Below are 27799 nucleotides of genomic sequence, written 5' to 3'. Positions count from 1 at the left end.
CTGAGCTATAGGTTTGACGCAACTGCCAAAGGACATTCTGCTGACACTCTCTGGACAAAGTAATGGATTTCATTTTCCCTTCCAAAATCATGCTGTTCAGATGTTGGAAGAAAGCTTTCAATGCTACGACTTGGAGGTTTGGTCTCTCACCAAAAAAACAACATTAGAGTAGATTGTGAAGACAGAACCAAGGAGACATCCCCAAACCTCATTTCAGCTAATTTAATAGTCAGTGAAGAAAATGTGTCACCTCTGACCACTAAGCTGCATTCAAGGGGGCGTATTCACACGTGCTGCTAGCGAGCAGTACAGTGGGGTAAAAAAGGGAAAAAACTAAAAACTGTCCATATGATTTTTTACAGGGAATGGCGCACTGTGACTAAAGCAAGATAAAACCTGTAAATTACCATAACTTATTCCCAGGGCTCCCATTTGTGCTAGGGACAATGGCCTATATCTGGTGGACATGCCCAGCATTCTTGTATCGTCCAATTGTTCTCCTAGATTCTCTGCAGGCTGTCAGCTCAGTGGGTGTGTCCTTTCTGCTCCAGCTCTCTCCCCATCACAGCTCAGTGGGTGTGTCCTTTCTGCTCCAGCTCTCTCCCCATCACAGCTCAGTGGGTGAGTCCTTTCTGCTCCAGCTCTCTCCCCATCACAGCTCAGTGGGTGAGTCCTTTCTGCTCCAGCTCTCTCCCCATCACAGCTCAGTGGGTGTGTCCTATGTGCTTTAGCTCTTTCCCCTGGAACTGACAGTCTAACAAGACACGGCTGGTGGTAGAGTAATGTAAACTGAGCATGTGCGACCACCTCAGTGAGGTGGACAAGAAATAAGGAAAAACAAGCAGCAGGTGGCGCTATACAGATGCATTTTAATGAGTAGCTCAATGGCTAACTATTTGATTACATGCAACTGCAGAAGTATTCAGATCCAAGGACTGGTTTGAAATCTGTAGAATGTTTTGTGGGACAACCCCTTAAAGACTGGCTCACTGAACTAAGCCATATAACATGGAGTCTAGCGGCAGAAGACCAGATAGAACTGTGCCTGGATTACATATATGCATTCCTCATTCTCTGGATTAGTTGCGCTTAGAAGAGGCATTGGCCAAAGCTGCGAAGCTCGGAAACTTGCCCAAGGGATCCCACTGCGCCTTTTTTTGCCCATTTCCTCTACTTCCTTTGATTTTCTTTTTCTTGTCTCCTTTTAGCATCATTCATATGGTCCTAGGAAGACCTATACACTGTTATATCCATCACGTTATTGCGATACTACAACTGTCCTCTTACTTCGCTGTAGGCTTTAAACACGTCTCATTTTGCATGCCTCATCTTAGTTTTGTATTGTAAGTTAGCCCAAATTAATAGAACATGGAATTCTCAATTCAAACACATCCATCTATCATGGAACTAGTATGACAGGTTTCAGTATTTGCAACCGGAAAGTACCATCGTAGCAAGAATATTAATTGTAATAAATAAGCCTTACTGTCATCTCCAACTGGGCCTGCAGAACATTGTGCTGGAGGATCACGGGCCAAATCATTCAGTTCCTGTAAAGATAAAACAAATAGGTATGATGCAAGCCCTGGCTAAATTTAATTGCCACTACAATTAACACCAAAAATTGGCACTTTGCTTCATTTCACAAAAGCTGGAGAACCACAGGTTGCAAAACCAGTGCACTAGCTGAACCCAAGGACATTGGGGGGGGGGGGGGGGTCATTTATTAAAGGGGTTATCCCATATTAGACAATGGGGGCATATCGCAAGGATATGCCCCCATTGTCTGATAGGTGCGGGTCCCACCTCTGGGACCCGCACCTACGAGAACGGAGCCGGGGAGAGTTGTGGCTGGAGGACCCCGGGTTTCCCAGGGTCCGACCACCACCAGGCACAGCTCCCCACCTCTCCCATTGAAGAGAATGGGAGCGCCCCACGCATGCGCGGCCAACGCTCCCATTCATTGCTATGGGGCCGACGGAAATAGCCGAGCCAGCGCTCGGCTATTTTCGGCGGCTCCATAGAAATGAACGGAGGGCGGCTGCGCATGCGCAGTGCGCCCTCCTCCACTTTCTCTGCTCCGTTCTCCTTGTAGGTGCGGGTCCCAGCGGTGGGACCCGCACCTATCAGACAATGGGGGCATATCCTTGCGATATGCCCCCATTGTCTAAGATGGGATAACCCCTTTAAGCTGAAATACACCTATATCAGGTGTATTTCAGGCGCAGATTGCTGTGCAACAGCTAGGTAAAAGAAAGTGGGCGTGGCATGGGCAAGGCGGGGGAAGAGGACAGGTCAGCAGGCCCTTCTCAGTTACCATTTTCTATAAGACTTTCAGGCGTAGAAAAAAAAAAGTTTAAATGTAAGACGGCAAAGCGGCCTTAGGGCTCTTTCACACTTGCGTTCTTTTCTTCCAGCATAGAGTTCCGTCGTCGGGGCTCTATGCCGGAGGAATCCTGATCAGGATTATCCTAATGCATTCTGAATGGAGAGAAAACCATTCAGGATGTCTTCAGTTCCGGAACGGAACGTTTTTTGGCCGGAGAAAATACAGCAGCATGCTGCGCTTTTTGCTCCGGCCAAAAATCCTGAACACTTGCCGCAAGGCCGGATCCGGAATGAATGCCCATTGGAAGGCATTGATCCATATTCCGGCCTTAAGCTAAACGTCGTTTCAGCGCATTGCCGGATCCGACGTTTAGCTTTTTCTGAATGGTTACCATGGCTGCCGGGACGCTAAAGTCCTGGCAGCCATGGTAAAGTGTAGTGGGGAGCAGCATACTTACCGTCTGTGCGGCTCCCGGGGCGCTCCAGTGTGACGTCAGGGCACCCCAAGCGCATGGAGTCTGACGTCATACTGGAGCTCCCCGGGAGGCGCGGACGGTAAGTATACTGCTCCCCCACTCCCCACTACTACTATGGCAACCAGGGCTTTAATAGCGTCCTGGATGCCATAGCAACACTGAACGCATTTTGAAGACTGATCCGTCTTCAAATGCTTTGAGTTCACTTGCGTTTTTCCGGATCCGGCGTGTAATTCCGGCAAGTGGAGTACACGCCGGATCCGGACAACGCAAGTGTGAAAGAGGCCTTACATTTAGAAGTGGTGGAGGACCTGCCTAAGGTATGGAGAGGCCGGCGCTACATAATTTTGGTGGAACCCCCGCCTGTCCAGGAGTTTATTAAAATAGGGATCTAAAAAACACCAGTCTTAAACAATGGGGCACAGTTATTAACTACAGACCAACATCATGAATAGCAAAGAAAACACAGAGCAGACGTTAAGCAATAATGACGCAGGATGGACAAATTTAGTCAGCAAAAAAATGGTGCAATTTACCCCAAACTTACCAAATGTCACACCAGGGATTACTACTGACAGTGAAACTGGTGTTAGCGGTGCCCTACATTACACTAAAATGACTAGGCAATCCACTTTCCTGGTAATGAAACTGGATTTTGCATCCGAAAGACCGTATACAGAATATGCCATGTGTGAATATTTCATTATGGGAGGGAAGAAACATGCCCACCCTTACACTCTAAGGCTACTTTCACACTTGCGGCAGTGTGATCCGGCGGGCAGTTCCGTCGTCGGAACTGGCCGCCGGATCCGCCGATCTGCTGCTGCCTGAAAGCATTTGTGAGACGGATACGGATGCGGATCCGTCTCACAAATGCATTGCAAGGACGGATCCGTCTCTCCGCTTGTCATGCGGACCGACGGATCCGTCTTGTACATTTTTCGCATTTTTACCGATCTGCGCATGCGCATGCCGGAACGACGGATCCGGCATTCTGGATGCCGGATCCGGCGCTAATACATTCCTATGGGAAAAAATGACGGATCCGGCGTTCAGGCATGTCTTCAGTTTTTTTCGCCGGAGAAAAAACCGTAGCATGCTACGGTTTTCTTTTGCCTGATCAGTCAAAACGACTGAACTGAAGACATCCTGATGCAAACTGAACGGATTACTCTCCATTCAGAATGCATGGGGATATGCCTGATCAGTTCTTTTCCGGTATAGAGCCCCTAGGACAGAACTCTATGCCGGAGAAGAAAAACGCTAGTGTGAAAGTACCCTAATCTTAAGGGTACACAAACAGTTCTCTAGCAAGACTGTTACAAATTCAGAACTGCATTTCTGGGTCCGCATCCATTCTGTAATTTTGCGGAACTGGTGAAGATCCATTCTTTTCAATGGAGGGGGGTTGCAAAAGTTGCGGACAGCACACCGTCCAGTCCGCATCTGTAGTTCCGTTCCCATTCCCATCTGCAATAGCAGACAATAGGCATTTCTATCACAGGGTTGGCCGTGTGCGTTACAGCCGGTAGGTAATGACCTGGGAATTTCCTAACAAAAACCTTTTGGATTTACCTGGATTTGTTCACCGATTAGTAATAACGATTTCTGATATAACAAAGTCACAATTATGTACAAAAGACTGCTCCAAAGATGAGAGCAGAAGTGTTGGTTTCAAACTCAAAAGGTACTTTGACCATTAAATGAAGGCACACAAAGCCTGGTTACTGATAGATATGTCCTTCTCAAGAAAGAACCTTTTTTGAAGCAAGCAATGCAAACAACTCTCAGAAGAATGTTGTTGTACATGTGTTACAAGTAGCATGCAGCTGGAAAAAAAAGTACAAAAACACTGCTATAGTCCTGGGTGTACCTCAATCCATGGTTCGTCAAATTAGGGAACATGTACTAATACTGTCTAAAATGTACAGTGGAAGGTGTCTTTCAGACTGCCAACAACAAGCTCGTCTGTTCTAGAAAATGAACACCGATGAGTTTTGAAACAGACCACAGACTGAGCCCTGTGTGGCCAGTTTCGCCCCCACAAAACTATTCATTAGCCTAAATGAGTCTTGTAAGAAACAAATATAGAACATGAGCGATTTTCCACAAGGACGACCAGTCCGATAAAATACACCCCATGAACGATCCAGAGTTCTGTTCATGTTCTAAATCAGATAATTTTTATTTGTTTTTTCCGAAAATCACAAAAAAGCAAAAGGAAGATAGTCTGTACAGCATACATGCAACAGTTGATGACAAAAACACCATTGCATTACACGATCGGACAAATAGTTACTTACATGAGTATCCCAAGTAACATCAACCATGGTACAAGTACATAAAATCATGTAGTCTAGTGACAAAGTATACCTGGTACAGAACCACATTTCCCATCCAATAATTGCTAAACAGGAAACCAACCCTCCCTACCCAACTAAAGCCCAGTACTTTCAGGCCGATAGCCGATTTATACCGATATTCAATGAATTTACATTGTTTAAATTACATTTAAATTCCTACACAAATCTGCTGAAAATGAATGTTTATTGTTAACATGTAGTTTTTTTTGTAAAGCTTTCATTTATAATTTTTTTTTATTTATTTTTTTACTATTAGCCCCCTTAGGGACTAGAACCCTTGTCCTATTCACCCTGATAGAACAGGGTGAATAGGACCTCACACTCTCCCTGCTGCCCTGTTCTTTGTGCACACAGCAGCAGGGAGCCGACTATGGCAGCCAGGGCTTCAGTAGCGTCCTGGATTACACTGCTGGGGCTCCGATCGGAACTGCCACTGCACCACCAATGAAATTACTTGGGTTGGGGGGGGGGGGGGGGGAACCCTGTGGCCACTGCCACCAATGATTAATACTGGGGATGGAGGGGGGCACACTGTGCCACCAATTTAGATAACTCATATACAGGAGGTGGGGGCTGGCTGCAGAATCACATAGCCGGCTCCCGACCTCCATGACAAGTGGCTGCGATCTGCGGTAATTAACCCCCTCAGGTGCCACACCTGAGGGGTTAACTGCCGCGGATCGTAGCCACTTGTCATAGAGGTCGGAAGCCGGCTATGATTCCGCAGCCAGCTCCCGCCTACTGTATATGAATTAATGAGTTATCTTCATTGGTGGTGCAGTGGCCACAGCACCTCCCCTCTTGTCCTCCCTCCGCTCACTGGCGGCAGCAGCACAGGGGGAGGGAGACATTGCTTCCTTCTCCCCACTGCTGCTGAGGGAACAGAGCGCAGCGAGCAGCGCAATCCTCGTTCCTGATAAGTTATCAGTATAGCGGCAAAATGATGTCAATACCGTTCAAAATCCTGAATATCAGCCGATATCGGTAAAAGATAATCGGTCGATTCCTAGTACTTACAAGGTGCAGTGGATGAAAAAAAAAAAAAAAACTTGGTGCAATTTACACCAGAATTCAGCCACAGTAGTACATTTACGCTATTATCCATAAGTTGTGGGAATGCAGGACTTTTATGGCTACTCTGCGTCCTGTGAAGATATCTCCCAGAGCAACAATCCTGAAGGGGGGGTGGAAACTGACGCAAACGTAACAGAAGAATCTACAAACTGTAAAAACCTATGATCACATGGGCTTTATTTCAACATTACAAAAACCATAGTATCCACTGTTTTTCTACAATTGTGAATAAACTTTTTTTTAACCATCTGACCACTGCCGCACTACTTTATACAGCAGTCTTTAACCGGCGAGTTACATTACGGTCTGCCAGCACCGTGAAGACCCAGACAGCAGCTAGCGGTCTCCGGGTATATGACCTTTGTGATAAGCTGTTAGCATCATTTTGTAAGGGTCATGTTTGTTTAAGACTTAAGGCTTACAATCTTACAATAAATTTTTAAATATAATTTCCAAAACAAACTTTAAGGACCAATTCAGTTTTGAAAGGCTTGCATAATAGAAGTCACCCATAAATGACCCTATTTTAGAAACTACAGCCTTCAAATTATTCTAAACAGATTTTAGAAACTTTAGGTGTAGTGAAATTTAAAAGTGTCATTTTTTGTGTAGATCTTCCATTTTTCCTGTAACCGCAAAACAAACCTCAATATTAACTAAGGTACATTCACACAACCACAGTGCCGCTGCACTAAATGATGCAGAGTTCACACGGCCGGTACCCATGTTTTGCAAACCTGTGGTTTGTGGTCTGCAACACAAGCATGGTGGCACCATGGTCGTGTCAATGTGGCCTTATCCCGATTCTGCATCACATGGATGAGATTTTTAAGATATTTATAGCTGGAACTGTATAAAATTATATATATATATATATATATATATATATATATATATATATATATATATATATATATATATATATATATTTTCCCCAGCCGTCTCCATGGCAGCACACACTGAGTACTAACAAAGTAAACTGGGGGGCGCGTGCAACAACAGCACCTAGGGACCTTGCGTCCAAAGGCCATGTCGTCATTGGCAAATACATCCACCCTATAATGCTTGGTGAAGGTGTAAGCCCTCTTCCAAGTGGCCATTCTGCAAATTTGTTCTAAAGACAGAGGCTCTCTCGGCCCAGGAAATTGACACGGATCTTACTGAATGGGCTCTGAGGGACGGAGGAGTCTCTTTACTGGAGGCTCTATAGGCCTCAGAAATGGCACACCTAATCCAACAGGATAGAGCTTTTTGCCACTTCACCCTTATTTGGGCCGGAAAACTGAATAAATAAATCATCTATCCTCCAATCTCTGGTGACATCTAGAAGCACTTCTAACATCTAAACTATGAAATTTTGTTTCCTGCTCATTTTTGGGGTTGGCACAAAACGAGGGAATGTCTCCTGACCTGTGGAACGTAGGAACCACCGTAGAGAGAAAACTGGAATCCAATTTGAATATGAGCTTGTCTTCAAATACTCTAAGGAAGGGCTCTTGGATAGATAAAGCCCGAAGCTCAAACTCTTCTCGCAGAGGATGTTGCCGCTAAGAAAATGGTCTTAAGAGTTACCCATTTAATACTAAGAACAGTATTCAGGTTCCATGGAGCAACCATATTTTTAATTCTGGGTTTCAATCAGCCGCTTTTAAAAACCTAGAAACCCAGGAGACCTCAAAAACTAATGTTATATAGGGGACCTAATGTGGAAACTTGTACCTTAATGGGTATTTCGGTGAGAGACCCATACCCAAACCGTCCTGTAGAAATTCCAGGATGAGGGGATATTGGTGTTAGATTGGTTAAACCTAACCACACCAGGATGCAAATGTTTTCCAAACCTCAAGATATGCCTTAGAGGTATTGGATTTTCTACTGAGCAACCCTCTTTGATAGACCTAGACCTAAGAGGATGGATTGCTCAGTAACCAGGCTGACAGCTTAAGACTGGGGTTCAGATGAGAGATTAGACCCTGCATTAGAAGATCTTTCCTCGGGGAGAACAGGATTGGATCTTCCTGGCTGAGGGATTTTAAGAGACCGAACCAAAAGGGGACGACCAGGATTAGGACAACTTTCCGATTGGAATTTCTGTAGAACCTTTGGGATTGGGGGTAGGCATAAACCAGTCCCGAAATCCAGTCCTGAGTGAAGGCATCTACTGCCACACAGGGAACTCTTGGATTGAGTGAGAAGTAATGCAGTACTTTGTGGTTTCTTCTTGAGGCGAACAGATCTAGACTCAGATTGCCCTATTGATTTTGGATCCTCTGAAAGGCCAATTGCCTGGATCCAGTCTGCCGACTGAGAAAGTCTGCCTGAAGATTGAGAGAACCCTTCAAGTGTACCGCAGCTAGAGATCTTGGGTTCCTCTCTGCCCATAGAAAAATCTTTTTTGAGAGATTCTGAAGGTGACCATGCCTTGTACCTCCCTGATGTTGGATAAAGGCTACAGCTGTAGAATTGTCCGAGTGGACTAGTTCATGACTGTTCTTGGATTGTCTCCGAGTTGTTTAGGCCTTCCCATATAGCCCAAAGTTACTTGTAGATGGACGACATTCTCCTCTGAGCTACTGACCAAGTCCGCTGAAAGGAACCGGTGGCGGTAAGGGCACCCCAGCCCCAGGAACTGGCGTCCGTTGTCAACTATAGCATTTCCTCCTGGCCCCAAAAGACTCCAGATTCTGGTCTCTGATCCACCACTGTAAGGAGGCCTTTACCGCTTTGGTTACAGACATCCTCTGGTCTAGGGTTAACAGATCTGTTCCGTTTCCTGAGAATGAGGTCCAGATATGGAATAATTTATATTACCTTTTGGCTTAGGGAGGCCACTACTTCTGCTATAATCTTGGAGAAGATGCGAGGAGCAGAAGATATTCTGAAAGGGAGACAGTTGAATTGAAAGTAATAAATATTCTTATAGCTTAACTGCAAACCTCATTTTCTGGATAGGGGATGGATTGGAACATGAAAACATGCACCCTTGAGATCTATTGTGGCCATCATAGCCCCCTTTTTGATGAGCTTCACGGCAGATCTGACAGTCATCATTTCGAACTTGCGATAGGTTATGTGTCTGTTTAGTGGCTTCAGATTATAATGGTCTGGAATTTGCCGTTCGATTTCCATACTAGGAACAATGGGAATTCGTGGCCCCTTTTTTACAATACTGATTATAAGCGGGTCTGCGATTACTTGCTCCCAGGAATTTATGAAGGAACAGTCTCTCTCTCTCTCTCTCCCCCCCCCCCCCCCCCCAAAACAAATGGTGTCATTGCTTGGAAGAGGAAGGATCTCCCTTATTGAGGCTAAAAAGAAAATTCCTTCCTTTATCAACCTTGGCATAGCTCCACCTTCCCGAATTTCCTCTATCTGATCTGGTATCCTGCCGTTTACAAACAAACTGTCTTCTATTTTTGGATCTGTCTTCAGGAAAACCTTTTTTTGTGGTCTGTAGTATTTTCTAAGATCTTATCCAGATCGGGGCCGAACACATACTGCCCATGGAACAGTAAGGATATCAATTTTTTTTAGATTTCATATCACCGGACCAGGCCTTTAACCACAGGGCTCTTCTGACGATGTTAGAGTACTGCAGTACAGGCAGAAAGTTTTATAGACTCAGCGGAGGTGTCTGCAAGGAAAATTTGTGGCCTTTTTAAGCAAGGGGAGGCTGCCCAAGATTTGCTCTCTTGGGGTCTTGTTAATTAAGTTGAGCTCTAATTGCTCCAGCCACACCGATAAGGTACGAGCTACACATGTTGCCGCCACTCCAGGTTTTAAAAGAGCAGCCGTAGCTGCCCACTTTTTTTTTTAAGGAGGCTTTCCGCCTTTCTGTCCATAGGGGCAGTTAGCTGCGCAGCATCCTCAAAAGGAAAGGCCATGCACTTCGTGACTTTAGCCACTGGGGCATCGACTCTGGGAATGGACTCCCAGTCTGTGCAATCTGTCTCAAAGGGGTACCGCTCTTTTTATACCACAGGGAATAAAAGAGTCTTTCAGGTTTATCCCATTCCACTCTTCTGATCTTCTGTATGTTATCTGGAACTGGGAATACAGATCTCTGCCTCTCCCCCAAACATTTCCTCCTGAACAGATCTTTTATATTCGTTATCTTCATCTGATTCTTGAGATCTTTCCAAGATCTCAGGAACCGATAGTTCAGGATTCACAGAATCTGAATCACTTCCCCCATACATAAGATCTCTAGAAAAACCCAGTCTATGGGGAGAGGAGGGTACCGGGCTGCCAGGGCAGATTGAACTTCCACTAACTATGGGCTTAATATCCTCCAGCAGACTAGATGATTCGGACTTGACAGACGCAGTACACACTCCTTGCATAAAAGGTTTAAGCCCAGAGGAAGGTAGACGTTTAGAACAGAGACCACACTTCCTGGGTTTAACCTTGGCAGAAGAGGAAGACTCCTTTTCTCCCTGCAACATACAAGGGAGAGAAGGGTCAACGACTACAGGGCAAGTATAACATAAGGAGGGTACCTGACAGGCTACTCACAGAACCCAGGGTAGTGGGGGCTCAGATCGAGAGCCAGTGGACGTAGGGGTACTCATGTTTCCAGTTCCCCGCCACGGAAACGCCAGAGACTGCAAGCAGAATGAGAACGGTGGGTGCCATGTTGCAACCGGCATTGCCCTCTAAACGTTAGGCATGCGCCAGACGCGCAACGTCATGTTGCCAAGCCACGTCCCTCAGCGTCTGACGTCACCACCCGGCAGCTGGAGGGACACATGCCCTAGCATCGCTCCAGCCGCCTTTCAACTCTGCATAAAGCCCCCCTGGACCGCCGCAGAAGGGAGCTTTGCCAGGGCCATCGTACAAAAAAGAGGAGGTCCGGGCGCAGACCATACAGGAGGAGGGAAGACCCGGACTGCCAGAACAGACCTCCGGTCTGCAGAGCAAGATGATCCAGGTAATGAAGAAAAGGCTAGGAACCCAAAGAGCTACTAGCACCTCTCTGGACTTCCTTGACAGGCCTTTGCCGTTTACCACAGGCCCAGTGACATGACTAGTATTGATACTGTTCACTTGAATGGATCTTAGCTCCGCCCAGGCCATTGGATACTAGTCGTGACGTCACTGAGCCTGTGGTAAAACAGTGAGAGGGCCGTGGCACTACTGCCAACACCGCTGCCTTCTCAAACAGCTGATCAGCAGGGGTCCTGGGTGTTGGACCCCCACCGATTAGATTATGATGATCTATCCAGAGGATAGATCAGTTTTAAAAAAAACTGCATAACCCCTTTAACTGAGGCGAATGGAGACTATGGACCCCATAGACTATGACCAAGAAGTTTTCCATTTAGTACTCCCACCCTTTTCAAAGCCATAACTTATTTCCATTCACATAGCTCATCAGGGATTATGACCTTTTACTTTCATTCTCAGTACAATTTCAACAATACCCCACACGTATAGTTTTTTAGGGGGTCTTAATACTGAAAAAAAAAAAAAAAGTAGGAAAAAAAATATAAATTTGCATCACCATAATTTTACCACCATAACACTTATTTGTGCACAGAGCTGTGAGCTTTTTTTTTTTATTTTCAATTTGTACTTTTCATCGATGCCATTTTAGGGTGTGTATTACTTTTTGATCACTTAGTATTTACCGTACTAGTTTGTTGGAGTTGAAGCAACCCAAAAAAAAAAAAAAAACGGTGAATAGGTCCTTTTGACATTTTCACGTTTCCCGTATGAGATGTTAATAGTATGGGCATTTTTGCATGTGGCGATACCCAAGAGGTTTTTTTTTTTGTTAGTCATTTTAATTTTGGTGGGAAGGGAGGAGATTTGAATGTAATTTTTTTTTATATTAAAATAAAAAATAAAACACCATAGACAACTATAACAAGCAATCATTAGATTGCTTTTCTCAGACTACATTTGCATTGGAGTTTATGAGAATTGGGGCTCAAGCGTACAAATGAGTGCCACGGATGCAGACCCATTTACTTGAACGGTTGCGCAATCCAGGAGATATGGAGCAGAAAGACATGGAGCACCTCTGTGGCATTTCATTCCATGCCTCTGCACATCAAAAAATTAAACTTTTTTTTACTGCGGACAGATCATGGACCCATTCAAGTCGAATGGGTCTGCATCCTCCAGCACAAGCCACACATGGAGGGTGCCTGTGCATTAGCGACTGCAATTTGCAGCCCCCAAAGTACAGCAAATTTGTGTGCATGAGCCATTATACATGTTCCTATGAAGCCCTGGGGCTGCCACACACAAACATTTCACTACCAAACCCCCCCCCCCCCCCCCCCCCCCCCCATCAGGGGGAGCCATAACACAGTGCATGCTTTGGGTTTTTGCGCCTCCAGAGGCCAGGGTCACATTTTGACCACAGCATTTTTAAAGGTATAAGTCTGCGAGCATACCACCGATGTATATACTTTAAGGCGGTCATGATTAGGTTAACAGGGAGAAGTGCTGTCAAACTTTGTGGCTATATCAGTGTCCTGATCAGTCCTTTGCTGCTTTGTCGGCAGACATGTAGAGGTGATCAACCGAACTTTCCCACAAATGTTTTCACAATCTACCTGTGCAAAAGGGCCCCTAGAAAGAACCCTCTCTCAGGTTCTTGTCCTAGAAACTTTTAGTTCTTGGGATGTAGTGGAACTTCTGGATCAGTAGTAACCATGTACCAAGTCATTCTTCCAAGTTTAACACTTCTAAGTTTTCAAAAAATTTCTCGATTTGGAGATAAGCAGTCATTGCTAAAACAATGTCCAGGTGTCGCAGATATTTTGGGCTAATCTGAAAATCCACAGCATGCTGTAATTTGTGTTTATTTTAGTTGAGGGTTTTATAAACCCTCATATCTATCGTAATATATGGAAGTGTCTGATTTGGGGTGCTGGTTCTGAAATGTAAGTCCACAACATCTAGAGCTAGCCTAAAACAAAAACCATCTACACACAATTTCTTTGTTGTGTCTTAGTGGGAAAAAAAATAACATGCTCTAGGTATAGCATTTTTTTCTCCATAGGAAGTTAAACATCTATCCAAATGCTTGTACAAGAACAAATTAAAAACTGCATGCAAACGCAGTACTTTACAACTGGGCGAGAGACACTGGCACCCTGAAGCCACAATTCCTGTAAATGTACTACATCTGGTATTGTAGGAGTTTAGAGATATGGTTTGTGTGTATTTTTGATCTGGAAGAAACATTTATCAGCCCTTGCCTACAGCTAGGCACACAGCCCTAAGTGCAGGTACACCACCATCTAAACACAAGAGGAGGCCTGGCTTTATTTGGATGGATTTATTTCAATTTCAGAATGCTCTTTGTATCATGAGGACATGTTAACATCTTTGGCAAACTCTAGATACACACATTAGCCTCAACCATAGCCAGCCTCACATACCACAGACATTACTACACAGGCTTCAGACTTCCAGGGATGACAAATGTAATGTGTATGTAGGAGCTACTGCATGAGGCCCTTGTGCAGCCTCCTCCCGCCATGTAGTTGGGCTTTCAGAGCAGTCACTGCACAATGGGCTTCCACCAGCAGCACCTTCATGTTTATATTGGCGTTTTAGGCTACAAAATAGACATTCAGATTGAAAAAGCTATTGGAGCGCTAACAAGATATTCCTTCCCTTCACCATCAATGGTTTACATATTAGACAATTCACCATTTAGGCCTATAGTAGATGTAAGGCTACTTTCACACTGGAGTTTTAGCTTTCTGTTTGTGAGGTCCGTCATAGGCTCTCACAAGCGGTCCAAAACAGATCAGTTTTGCCCCAATTCATTCTGAATGGAAAAGAAACCACTCAGAATGCATCAGTTTGCCTCTGTTCCGTCTCCATTCCGCTTTGGAGGTGGACACCAAATTGCTGCTTGTCTGTCTGACGAAACTGAGCCAAACGGATCCGTTCTGACACACATTGTAAGTCAATGGGGACGGATCCGTTTTCTATGACAATAGAAAACTGATCCGTCCTCCATTAACTTTCAATGGAGCGCAAGACGGATCCATCTTGGCCAATTTAAAGATAATACAAACTGATCCATTCTGAATGGATGCAGACGGTTGTTTTATCTGAACGGATCCGTCTGTGCAGACCCATGGCAGATCCGCACCAAACGAGAGTGTGAAAGTAGCCTTAAGCAGACAGTTTAAGGGTAAATGCACACGTTCAGGATTCATGTGCGGACAGTCCGCAGGTAAATCAGTGCAGTCAATCCGCATCAATTGGTGTGGATTTAGGTGAATGGATCCTGATCGCGCGCATTTAGCCTTAGATCTCACAGTGTAGTAACTTTCATACCCATCATTGGAAAGGAAAAAAAAAAAAAAAAGTGCCCCTGTGCCTAGTTATTACTGTTCTACACCTCTGGTGTTCCAATTCCCACAAAATGTCCACCTAGTACGTGGTCGCACATGACGAGCAGTTGTGAGCCACTCTTCCAGGACACGAGACTGATGTTATGGCCTCTAACAGGCTTTACGCACACAACCATATTTTTCATCTGCATGCTACCTGGATTTGCTGCAGATACACTGACCCATTAATTTCTATAAGGCCATGCTCACTTGTCCTACTCTTGTCTGTACAGCAGAGAATAGCCCTTTCTAGCAGGATGAGAAAGTATGGAAGGAATGTGCATTTTATTAATCTGTTTGGGGACTGAAATACAGACACCACAATCTGCATGAAGCCCAAATTAATATTTGAGGGACCAGTCGTAATCATCAAGGATAAAGTTATTGAACCTATATGTTGGCTAGATGGTAGGTTTCAGTTTGTCTGAAGGGCTGTTCCTTGGGGAGATTCTCTCTCCCCCTCCCACTTTATTAAAACAAAAGCTATGTCTGGCTAAGTCAGGGGAGGCAATGGTCAGCCAACAGCTATGGCTGGCTTTTAATCCCTTCTCGACATTTTCTTGCATCTTGACGTAATAGAACGTTATGGTTAACTCCGGTCACCGTGCTGCATCGCTTAAGATGGCTGCACTAATCAGCTGGCAGCCATCTTCGCTGAGGACGACAAGGAGGTTTTTCCACCCCCCTGCAGCCCCGATTGGCCAGTTAGTAAAGACCGCTGGGGGGGGGGGGGGGGGGGGGGGGGGGCGCTTGGCTCCTCCCATGTCACCTAGGTCAGGGAGGACACACCAGACACGTGTCCCTTTCCGAACGCTGCGAATGGCAGTGCTATACAACTCGTAGGCAATCTGTGGTGCTGCTGGTGGCTGGGACGAAGGTGATTGGGGTTCATTACATCAGCCCATGTCACCTCCGAGGTCAGGGAGGGGAGATCAGACACTGATGTCCTGTCCTAGCACAGTGATTGGCTGTAACAACGCTCTAGCCAATGGCAGCGCTATGCAGCTGAAAGAACAGTTTGTTCCTCTGCAGGCAGCCATTCTAGCTTGGTGACCACTTGCAGAGAGGACTTATTCCCCACTGTGCTGCTGGTTGTCGGCTGGGACTTGTGGTACCACCACAAATCAGAGCTTTTCACTTTTCAGAAGAACGACATCTGGAACAGCTGTAGTGATCTTTGGCTCATCTGCAGCAGTTTCAGACCCCCATATTCCCTGTCCCTCCAAAAAGCTGGCTGCATACATTGTACAGATGGCACTGTACAATGCATACATTTTACATAGAGCTGCAGGTCACACAGGAACTTTCCTTCAGTTCCAGGAGGTGGTCATCAAGGCCCTAACTTTCCAAAGTCAGGAAGGGGAGGGCCCGAGTACTTCAGGAGGTCATGGTTCCTGTGTAGTACCTGGACAACATGGTCCGACAAACAGCGAAGAGGGGAAATTTTGGTATCGCGACAACCCTAGGCAAGGCGTGTTTTTTTGTTCTTTAATTATACCGTAATTATATGTATTTTAAATTTGGCGACTAAATTTTTCAGGTTAGGAGCCAATGGCTTTGATATTTTTTTTCGTCTGGACACCTGTATACTGGGGTGCATTTTCTCCTTTAACCCCCTGTTAAATTGAACAATTGGGGTCTGATTGTAATTTTTTATGTTTACAAATATGTGCTTTGAAGTGCTTTCTCAAGTATTTCTGCCTTCTGTGAAACACCCGTTTGCTAAAAAGTACCCTTTTCACCACTTCCAGTCACTTCTTGAGGGTTTTCATTTCTGGGGACCTCAGGAATTTATTTAATGCAACATAGCACCTAAAATCCATGTCTGTCAATTCAGGTCAGCTAAATCCTCTAGAGTGCTGCCATGCGCCCATACATTATTTTTTAAGTACATATGGGGTTGTTGGCATATTCAGGGGAAAATGGGGAACAAAATATGGGGTGCATTTTGTCCTGTTACCCCTTGTGAAAGTGAAAAATGTGTGTTTCCTAATTCGGTGAAACACCCAATGGGTCAAAGTGCTCACTACACACCTTGAAATATTCCTTCAGGGGTGTAGTTTCCAGAATAGGGTCACTTTTTGGGGATTTCCACTCCAGGGGTACCTCAGGTTGTGTTTAATTGCAAGATGGCACCTGTGAATTATTCCGGTGAAATCTGCCTTCCAAAAGCCATTTGGTGCTGCTTTCCTTCTAACCCCTGTGGTACGCCCATATAGCAGTATACAAGCACATATGGGATATTGCTGTAATCAGGAGAAAATAGGCAGTTAGGGGGTACATTTTCTCCAGTTCCCCCTTATGAAAGTGAAAAATTTGGGCCTAAAGAATAGTTCTGGAAAAAGTTTGTAATTTTCACAGTCAATTCAACGAATTAAATAAAATGTCAAAATTAAATGTCATTTTCAAAATGATCCAAACGAAGAGGAATGTAAAGTAATTACTATTTTTGAAGGTATTACTATTATAAAAGAGAAATTTAAATTTGGGAATTTATAAATTTGATATTTATAAATAAAAAATTGACCTTTTTTTACTCATTTTTACCACTGTCAGGAAGTACAATCTGTGACGAGAAAACCATCTCAGAATGACCTGAATAAATAAGTTTTTAAATTATTACCACATAAAGTGACATGTCAGATTTGCAAAAAATGACCTGGCCCTTAAAGGGAACCGGTCACCGGGATTTTGTGTATAGAGCTGAGGACATAGGTTGCTAGATGGCCGCTAGCACATCCGCAATACCCAGTCCCCATAGCTCGGTGTGCTTTTATTGCTTTAAAAAACCGATTTGATACATATGCAAATTAACCTGAGATGAGTCCTGTACGTGAGATTAGTCAGGGACAGGACTCATCTCAGGTTAATTTGCATATGTATCAAATTGATTTTTTCCACAATAAAAGCACACAGAGCTATGGGGACTGGATATTGTGGATGTGCTAGCGGCCATCTAGCAGCCCATGTCCTCAGCTCTATACACAAAATCCTGGTGACAGGTTCCCTTTAAAGAGGACCTTTCACCAGAATAAAACTTCTAAAGTAACTATACAGACATGTAGTGCGGAGCCCAGGGACCCCCCTGCACTTACTGTTATACCTGGGCGCCGCTCCATTCTCCCGTTATTGCCTCCGGTATCTTCACAGTTAGGCTCCACCCAGGGGAACCTGCCGGCGTCTCATTCTCCCATGCTGCAGCGCTGGTCAATCACAGCGCTCAGCTCATAGCCCGAGAGGCTTTTTTCTCTCTCAGGCTATGAGCGCTGTGATTGGCCAGCACTGCAGCATGGGAGAATGAGCCGACGGCAGGTCCCCCTGGTTGGAGCCTAACTGTGAAGATACCGGAGGCAATAACGGGAGAACAGAGCAGCGCCCAGGTATAACAGTAAGTGCAGGGGGGTCCCTGACATGCCTGTATAGTTACTTTAGAAGTTTTATTCTGGTGAAAGGTCCTCTTTAAGGTGAAAACTGGCGCGGGGTAGAAGGGGTTAAAGCAATTACAGGACTCCATGTTTATTTTACCTTTACCACAAGAAGGGCTTGTTCAATGTACAAGACAACCAGGCCGATACTGTACACTGGAGCACTAGGAGACTATATCAGGACTGGATAACCCTCTTAGTTCCTTGCCGTTATGGTTGTGGGCACAATTTGGATATTCTTCCTTTACGCCGGTTTGAACAATATGCAGCCAGGGTGCATATTAAAAGGGAAACTAAAAGCTTGGACTGAAAGCGTCAGGGAGCCAAAATGCCTAAGGGCTGTTTCACACTTGCGTTAATTCCGGTTTTGAGATCCGGCAGGGGATCTGAAAACCGTAATTAAACAGATATGTTCATTTCCACATCAGGATGCGTCCATTATAGTACGCAGTTGTGGGAAATCAATACAGAACAAACTGGATCAGTCACTAAATACAAAAAAAATAAAAAATCCGTCACTATTGACTTACATTGTTTTTCGTGACAAATCCAGTCTGTTTAGCTTCTATCACCAAACAAAACCACAGCTTGCAGCGTCCGGTCACAAAACGGAAAGCTGCCGGAACAGATCTCTTTCCATTCAGAATGCATTAGAACTAAAAGAAACTAAAGGGAACAGTTTTTTATTCCAGTTTTGAGATTCTCTGCAGGACATCAATACCGGAAAACAACAACGCAAGTCTGAAACAGGCCCAACACAGGGCTCAAAGTGAGAACTGAATGTGGCACTAGAAAAGAATCCACTGCCATGGAAACCCTTCGTCACAATGATGTAGGGGCTTCCAGCTGTGATCTGTACCCTTCCAGCATCCCCTGCTTAAAAGGATTGCTGGGAGGGTACAGATCAAGCCATCTCAGCTTTCCCAAGCACCACGGCAATAAGTGTGAAAAAATAAAATCTGTAAAAATAACCAAGTGGGGAAAAAAAAAAAAAAGAATAAACCACCCTTCAAAAAGTATTACAGCAAAAATACCCTCATAACCTGCCTGTATCAAGAGCATCCTCCCACTAACATGGATGCAAGTTACATAAATGTATGGCACCCTAGCAATGTGTCCATATCCCGCAAAATATGGTCCATCCCCACAAATATAAAACTCAGACACCCCAGGGGGGGGGGGGGAAGAAAAATGCGTCTTATGGGGCGAATACTAATGAGCGCTTCCATTATGGAATGCTCATTAGTACCGGAGGACCGAGAAGTGGTGAAGGCTCTGTACTCACCACTTCCTGGTCCTCGGCAGGGAGTACTGTGACCTCATGCTGTGTGCGCCAGTTCACAGCACAACCAATGGCAGGATCAAGAGGATTGCGCTGGAGGAGAGGAGCGGCGGCGTCCGGAGCAGAAGAGGCAAGTGGTTTATTTTGTCGTCTGAGGCAATAGGGGGTTTGCTGAATAATGGCTGGGGGCTGCTATGAAGCATAGAGGTTTCATCTGAGGTCATTCACATTGAGGTCTGAGCTGAGGTCTTATTAACATTAGGGATCTGATTGGGGCTGTGAGCTGAGGTGTAATTAAGTTTCTCTTATTGTCCTCCTCTAAAACCTTATGGGTGAAAAATAGGGTACTAGTTTTTGGATGAAACCAAATTAAAGCCTCACCATTGCCAAAAAAGTAAAAATTATATAGGCCTCGATGAGTGGGCTGAAACGTTGCCTGGGAATAAATTAGTCATCACGTTTCACTTTGATTTGGAGTGCTGGACCGGTCTACTTCTGGACCTAGAGCTACTGCCAAGCAACTCATCAGCACTCCATTCAATATGTCTAACGGCCCCTTTACACTGCCGAACTTTAGGCAGATCATAGTTACCAAGAGTTCACAGGAACACTCGTTAACGATTATCTGCCAATGTAAAGGTGCCAATTACCCAATGAAGCGCTTGTTCGAGTAAGATGATTCAATGATTCTGTATGGAGGCAAACCATGGCAATCGTGATTGCTCCTCCCCATACTGTGGAGGAGATCGCTGCATTCAGCAGGCTCCTTCAATAACGAGCAGATGATTACCAGGAAGGACAATCACTTTGTGAATTGAGCAGTGTATGCCATGTTAGAAATCCCCTTTAAATCCATTGTAGAGATCAGATGAATTTAAAACTCTTGGGTGGAGGACTTGCTTCCCCCTTCCTGTGGGTGGGCAGGAACATACATGAGTCAAGCAGCCGCACCTCCAAGGATGCACTGAAATGACCTTTACCACACCATTCTTCACATATAGCCTGAGATACATACGGTATGCAATGTCCACACAATATGCTTCTCCACTATCTAGAGCAGGGATCAGAAGAAGTCCAACTGCTGTGAAACTACAACTCCCAGCATGTGCATGTACTTTGCAGCATTGGAGTGAAATGAGAATACTGGGAGTGCCAGAGACTGCTGATCCCTGATCTAGAGATATATAGCTATACATTTAGAAGTTTGCATGGATGAATGGTGTCTGGGCCATTTCACTATTAGATCCCCACGCCAGGCTTTCAATCTAGGATTCCATTATATTTTGACATTAAGATTAGAATAACAGTATGCAGAATCCCAAAAGACCCAATTACAAGTCTATGGGGTCAGTCAGGAGGTCTTATGATGTCATAAAGAAACGCCATAGAGCATAAGTGAGGAGAACTTACACTGTTTGGAGGGGGCTATAAGGGGACAGATGGGACAAGTCTTGCATGTTGGGCTATGTTTGCTTTAGGTGCTGAACCTAGTAGGATACACATTTCTAAAAATCCTAATGTGAACGGATATTTATAAAGCCCATTACTAAAATACAGTATGTTCGCTCTACTAAAAAAAAAGAATCTTAGGAGAAAAGTCTGACACTACTCAGGATTCTAAAATCTACACCCAAGACTACACACCGACTGTCCTGTGTCTTTATCCATGAAAGTGAGCCTGACATCTAAAACCAAATATGGATGTGAAAAAAAAAAAAAACGACGACAGATACCACCACACAGGCAGGATAAGGCCACAGCACCAGCAGGACAAATCTCAGGTGCACTTTGCTTTTTTTTTTCCTGTGCAGAAGTTGACCTGTCGTGCGGATTTTGAAATCTGCCGTATGCCAATTATTTGTGCGATTTTACAACGCAATGGGTGAGACCGGGGTAAATCCAAAAAAAATAAATAAACATGCCGATTTTGATGCACAAACGCACAGAAATACGCACGAAAATCCATGTAGGATTTATGTTTTGTATCCGCACTCGTGTGCGCGAACCCTGAGGTTTCAGATGTTCCAAGACACTGCAGAACCTATAGTTGTACACGCTCGGTGAGATACTACAATAACCTTACAGCCAAGGTTAGACCACGAGGACCATCAAGCAGGTATATGGACATCTTGCTGGACTCTTTCCATGCTTAGGAGTCATCTCTGTGGTACCCTGTTCAGAAAGACTAAATACCCATGGAGTAATGCTACCCAAAAACAAGGAAAAAAAATAAGCTGGTCAAAAGGACAATTTGGACCATTTCAGCCATCATCTCATGACAGCTGACAGATCACTGCCATCTACAGTCGCCTGAATTCAATCCGTTGACCACTTTGCATGAAGCCACTTATTTCCCAGTTTAGTCTGGCATATTGATGGGCGAATTGGACGAATGACTTGACAACTGGTTGTCTGACTGTGGAGCGGGGAGATCTGCAGTCACATCATCCCTATACAGATTCATTTTTTTCTGGCAGCAGATCCCTAAGCAAATGACTCACCTAAAAGATGAGCATTTTCTCACCCATCAGGTGACTGCACATTTACATGGGGCAATTACCTGATCACTGCCCCAATACATGGCCAGAGTAATGCCGATGTGTGACTGAACTGCACAAGCCTGTGGTTCTACAACGCAGCTGCAATACGTGCCAGTCTGCAGTCAGTCCATCTTCCGAGCCTTGGCCACGAAGTGTGGCCTCACCGTACAGCTGACCGCTGTTGCCAACCGTTATGGCCAGCAGAAGAGCAAAGGCTTCTCTCATACCATTTCCTCTTGGTTCACTGAAACATTGGGCCACCCATTTAGTAACATGTCAGCATGGCAAAGCACTCATTTCTAACAAAGATAGATGAGACCCCCCACTTGCTGTAACCTCAAAATGCCCTTACAAGGCTGGTCAGACACAGCTTTGTGATGCAGTCTGTTTGATCCAGAAGATGACTGGAATGAGAAGGACAGACTTAAAGCCTTGGATCCCGACACAAGCTGACTGCATCATAGCAGGATATGATCGCTGATCTACTGTACTCACGTGAGTACAGTACAATAGACCCACAATCAGATAGGAACGGCCAGAAAACACTAATGCAGTCAGTTGGGGTGAGGGGAGATGCTGCTGACATATGGCCAGAGTTTCCCCGGCTGCCCACGGTCTTGTGAATTTATCTTTTCCCCATGCTACTTTTCAGGCGTGGAAACTTTTGAATGCCACGGCAACAATATTTTGTCACAATTAAAGTTCTTACAAAGCCCTTGCCACTTTCCAGATGGGAGGGGGAGGAGTGTGCAGGTCAGGTACTGTTACCTTCATGTACACAGGTGTCCTGGTGTAAATGAAGCCAGAAACCTAGGGCGGCTCGGAGCGGTCGTAGATTTCTGTTTAGGTGCACAGACTGATGGAAGATGCACCCAATTTGTGCACTTGGTCACAAATGAGGCATTTCTTCTGGTAACAGAGGGAATATCAGATCAATCTTCTCCTTTCTGCTGGATCCAACTCCCGCTTTGGGCTAATAGCCTGCTGTGTGTAATGAGATACCACCCAAACATATCTTCCAAGGTGGTCACCTTCAGCCTGCAAATAAGAAAGATAAAAGAGCTACAGCAAATCGGGCGATTTCCCAAAAAGACTAATGGATGCAAGCCACATACAATTTTGGTGAATCCAAAAGCCGTGATGCCTAAAGTTGTCCAGAAAATAAAGGGAATCTGCCACCCACTTTTCCCAGTACCAGTAATGCCCAGCAGAATGTGTACCCACCACTGCCAACATAGCTGTGCATCACCAGGGTGCGAAGTCACTGCCTAGAGAAGAACTTATCGATATGGAAATCCAACACAAAGTGTCCGGCTGGGTGGGCTTTCCTTTTTTTGAGGTGCCCAAGCCCTCCGCTTCCAGACGATTTCTAATGTCACCATCTCGCACACCACACAACATACGCTGAAGCATGTTGGCAGTTATGGTTACATGTACTGATGGGCACTGCTGGTACTATAAATTGGGAAAAGCAGGTGGCAGGACCCCCTTAATCCTCATTCGTTCCCACTCCCCTGTAGAGGAGCCCAAGTTCTGGATTCCAGCGCTGTGATAGGAACAGCACAGCCTGCACTACTACTACTACTCATCAGGGAGAGGTAATCACGAATCATTCGGATCTGTCACAAGGCATCAGTTTCATTCTAAATGGAAGCCACCACAAAATGTGAACAAAGTCCAACCAAAAGAGAAGACCTGTGAACGCCACAAGAGCGCCACACTCCGCACTTGAGGCCTTGTTCACATTTGTTATGTCCGGTTGATGTCCATGGAAATGTTTGAAGGATCAGTGTTTGCCCTCAGTATGTCATCCATATTCCACGGACACTACTCAGCTGAAAGTCCATTTCAAAAGAACCTCCTGTCAGTGAAAACCAGACCAGCTGCCATCCGTGTTGTGTCCGATCTTCACGGATGCATAGACTGTAATGGTCGCGTTTGGTCCACATCACAGACAAAAACTTGCGCACATCTCCGATTTCTCTCACTGACCCATGGACAGCAGAAACCAAATTAAATACCGACGTGAACATCTCCATTAAATGGGCATGTGTGCAGAGAACGCAGACAGCAAAACACAGGAATGTGAACGAGGCCTAAGGGTGTCCTTCACGTTTGATCATAGCGGCAGATGCCAGTTTACCGCCGATCCTGCCTGTTGTATGGCGACGGTCTACATCCACGGTTGTGAACGCACGTTCCCTATAACGGACCTGTGTAAAGAAGCTGCCGATCGGCGGATGGACGAGCATTGTTTATGTGGACACCAAGATCATAGTTTCTAGGCAATAGAACAGGGAGCTGCCGCCCAGAAACAAAATCTGTGGCAGTGATCGCACATCCTCCGGTGAGGCGCAGGCAATTATCGGGAAGGGCCTGTTCCCCTCCTGATTGCCAGCTCACCTGTAATTGAGGAATTACTGGAGCCTACCATAGACTGAGGCCGGGTCAGGGGGCGATCTGATCTTTACGGAACACTGGCCAGAAAGCCAGGCACTAGGACCGGCTAGGCTCCCTGCCTACCCTCCATTTTACCATAAGGCAGGCATCCCTCCATAACACTCAGTGGGTCTATAAGGAAGTGAACTCTGAAGTACACACGGAACACAAAGGAGGAAGTATGGCGTTTGTATACGCGGCTTCAGCAAAGTGAGCTCTGTCATCGGTGTGAACGCGGGCCTGCTCCTGGCGGGGATGACGCGGTTCTGCGGCCTGCACGTGTGGCCGGCATTATGCGGCGGGGTGACGGCCGTGTAGACCCGGGGATGGCGGCTGTGTGAGGGCAGTGCCAGTGTTACCCAGCGCGCTGTGTGCGGCAACAACACAGAGGCAGCGCCGCCATCTTATACTGCGGGCTGAGCCATGGGAGGGAGCAGCAGGGCTGTGGACGGACGCGGCTCCGCTCCACGAGGGGCACTCCTTCACACACAGCGGTATTACACACACAACCCACCGCGGGGTAACGGCGTGGGGGATGGGAGCCCCCCGAGTCCACGGGAGGGGACTGTGCGCACGCACCGCACAGACCCCGCGCCGCCCCACGACACCCCCTCTCACCTGCGGCCGTCTAGTGTGACGAGAACAGCAGGGTGACCCGGCGGGTGTTGCGCAGGGCGGACATCACAGGAGGCCCGAGCCGTCGCCTCCCTGAGTAGCAGCACATATGTACGTACACGGGATAGCTACACAGTCGCCAGCCCCTCACCTTGTGGATCCGCTTCAGCGCCATGATGCTCTCGCTGCTGCCGGTGCCGGGCGGGTATTCGGGCGAGCTGGGCGGAGGAGGAGAGAGCCGAGGAAGAGGCGGAGAAAGAGGAGGTGGTGGTGGTGCCCCCCCTACAATATCCGGGACACGCTACAACCCGGAGCCGCCCACACACGTCTAAGGGGGCGAATGAAGGCGGGTGTCTGATATCAATTATCTAACCCACCGGGTGTCTCTATGTTTTTTTTCTATTCGCCCCTCCCCCCGCAATAGGGCTCTGTCCTCAGCTAGTCGCTACCACCTTCGGGCTGGCCCGGCCACGCACACCTCTACGTCACAGGCTGAGCTGCGGCTATGTAGCGCGCTCTCTTCCTTTACACGCAAGGCACGCCCATGTGGCGTCACGTGGTTGCGAAACGCAAGGCGCCAGCTTGGGGGCGGGTCCAGCAGACGTGCTGGTGGCCGCTGCGAGTGGGGTTGACAGCTGTGGGAAGAACAAAACATGGCAATGTGTGAAGAGTGATGTCACGCTGACGGTGGACGAGCGGAAGCGGCGCTTCTCACACCCTTGCTTTTTTTTTCTACTCTGCTTTTAATGGCGGAGTCTAGTGTTATGCAACGAGGTGCGGCGGTGCGTCACCGGCTGAATGACGTGGCGGGAGGAAAAGGGTGGTCTCTGAGTAAACCAGAGTGACCGTAGCCGCTGGCAGGGCTTAGGCTCTTGATGTACGGCTGCCATTATACCACATTATCCACCGCGGGTTGAGGGTAGGAGGGGCGTTTGTGGAACATGAGGCGCGCGCCCGATGCGTCACAGAAACGTCCAGAAGAGCGCGAGTTAGTTGCTAGGCGCGGGCACAGAGTGGGCGTGCCCGACGATTGTGACGTCAGAGCGGCACATTGTAACCGCCGTCTAAGGCATGGCGCCTTGCGTTGAAGTGGCGGGAGTCCTCCACAAGTTTTATCTCTGTGAGGTGTGTGACAATGAGCGTGCTCACCTGTCTGCCTCGTCAGAACGGTTTAGTCGCACTGCACGCGTTTTAATTCGAGGCTAAAGTCATTTTTCGTGAATTAAAGGGCAAAACAGAAATAGTAGGAATTATACTGAGAGGTAGGGTGACAATATCTCTCCTTTATGTGGAGGGAAAACACAATGACACTGGAAGAAAGGGACGGGGAGCAACACATCTCGTAAACCGTGTGGTAATACGGTTTTGGAAATGAAAATCTGCCCAGAACTGTAATAAACTACAGATTAGTGAATGTAAAAACTGATAATACAATAACCATGTGTACAGTAAGGGCTCGTTCACACAGCGCAATCTGCCATAGACATTTTGGCGGAGGCCACATGGTGTGTGCCTCCAATTGTTTTCAACAGGAGGAAGCTCTGAAGTACACGGGCTGACTGTTTAAAGAAGGCATCCTCAAACTGCGGCCCTCCAGCCGTAAAACTACAACTCCCACAATGCCCTGCTGTAGGCAGTTCGGTCATGCTGGGAGTTGTAGTTTTGCAACAGCTGGAGGGCTACAGTTTGAGGATGCCTGGTTTAAAGCCTTCTTGTCATGCTGTGCGGACAGCAACCACACAAAGCCATAGTGGGTGTCCTCATGCACTTTAGCCCCATTCAGTTGAACTAACCCGTAAGAAAGGGTAAACCAGGCGTTGCTGAGGTACTGTCCGGCCCCCATTCACTATAATAGGACCAGCGGAGAGCCTGCGCCAACCCAGTAAATATGCCGAGGAGCGGCCTGACAAATAACGCTTTATGCCGCAGTTTTCATCCGACCGCCGGTTAGCAGCCGATACTCCACCGGCTGGTATTCCCTGGTCTGCTAGGCTTTTCCCAGACTGATCTGTTTACCACAAATATGAAACAGGCCTAGGCGGTATCCAATGTAAACAACCGCAGTGGATTTTCATAAAATCCCATTAGGCTATGTTCATATCGACATTCCTTATTTCCAGGACCCTCTCGTGTCCCTCTGGACACACAGGTATGTCCACAGCTGATTACAGGCCTCGACCTGTGAATGGCTAAGCTGACGTTTCCTGTGTGTCAGGAAGGACCAGGAAGTAGGGACCTGTTTAACATCAGGAGTGGATTGGGGATAGTGAGGTAAGTAGCCCTTGTTTCATCCTCCAGTCATTGGGGGACACAGAAGAACATGGATATAGCAACTGGCTCTAGGAGGCGGCATTAAGTAAAAAAAGAAAAGCGTTAGCTCTTACCAGCTAGACCCCTCCTGCAGACACTGAGCTGGTCAGGACTTTTGAAACTATTTTCGTCTTACAGAACGTTGTGCTTGTAAGGATACAAAACAGATGAGTCTTCTAGGACTACTAATCTTCTGTGAAGTCGAGGAGACGGTCCTATCAGTGAGGATAGCCTTCCCATTATGACTGCATACAGAGATAGCTGTCAATCACTGGTAGGACCGTCTTCTTGACTTCAAAACCAGAATGAGCTGGAATGTAAATGAATAAATTACAAGTAAAAGCAGTCTGCTCAGCTCCTCCTGCTCTATAACATGTGCCTGCAGCTCCAACATCATGTTCAACATGACAGGTTCCCTTTAAACCAGACAACATGCCTTCTAGGACTAGCTCTGCTGAATGTAACGATATCTTTCACTTAGCAATCCAGTGCTTCATTTTGTTCAAAAAGGGAGTTCAAGTTTATTCTTCACAGATCTCCAGTACTAGAGGAGTCGATTTCTCTTAGAGGAAGCAAAAGAC

General features: G+C 46.2%; 1 protein-coding gene across 2 annotated transcripts in view; it reads right to left on the bottom strand.

The window, feature by feature from the left end:
* Positions 1–25412, bottom strand: part of LOC122944262 (ubiquitin-conjugating enzyme E2 D2) — a 43098-nt gene extending 17686 nt beyond the window's left edge. The window contains exons 1-2 of one of the 2 annotated variants that reach the window (XM_044302502.1): positions 25060–25412; positions 1487–1550 (exon numbers count right to left, since the gene is read on the bottom strand). In XM_044302502.1, the coding sequence (XP_044158437.1) occupies positions 1487–1550; positions 25060–25083 (88 nt within the window). In that variant the 5' untranslated portion in view covers positions 25084–25412. The remainder of the gene's footprint in view (positions 1–1486; positions 1551–25059) is intronic. The other variant, XM_044302503.1, reaches the window with a different exon arrangement.
* Between the last annotated feature and the right edge of the window lie 2387 nt (positions 25413–27799).

Source organism: Bufo gargarizans, chromosome 1, assembly GCF_014858855.1.
Source record: "Bufo gargarizans isolate SCDJY-AF-19 chromosome 1, ASM1485885v1, whole genome shotgun sequence".
In the NCBI taxonomy this organism is placed as follows: domain Eukaryota; kingdom Metazoa; phylum Chordata; class Amphibia; order Anura; family Bufonidae; genus Bufo; species Bufo gargarizans.
This window is presented reverse-complemented; position numbering and strand designations above follow the sequence as displayed.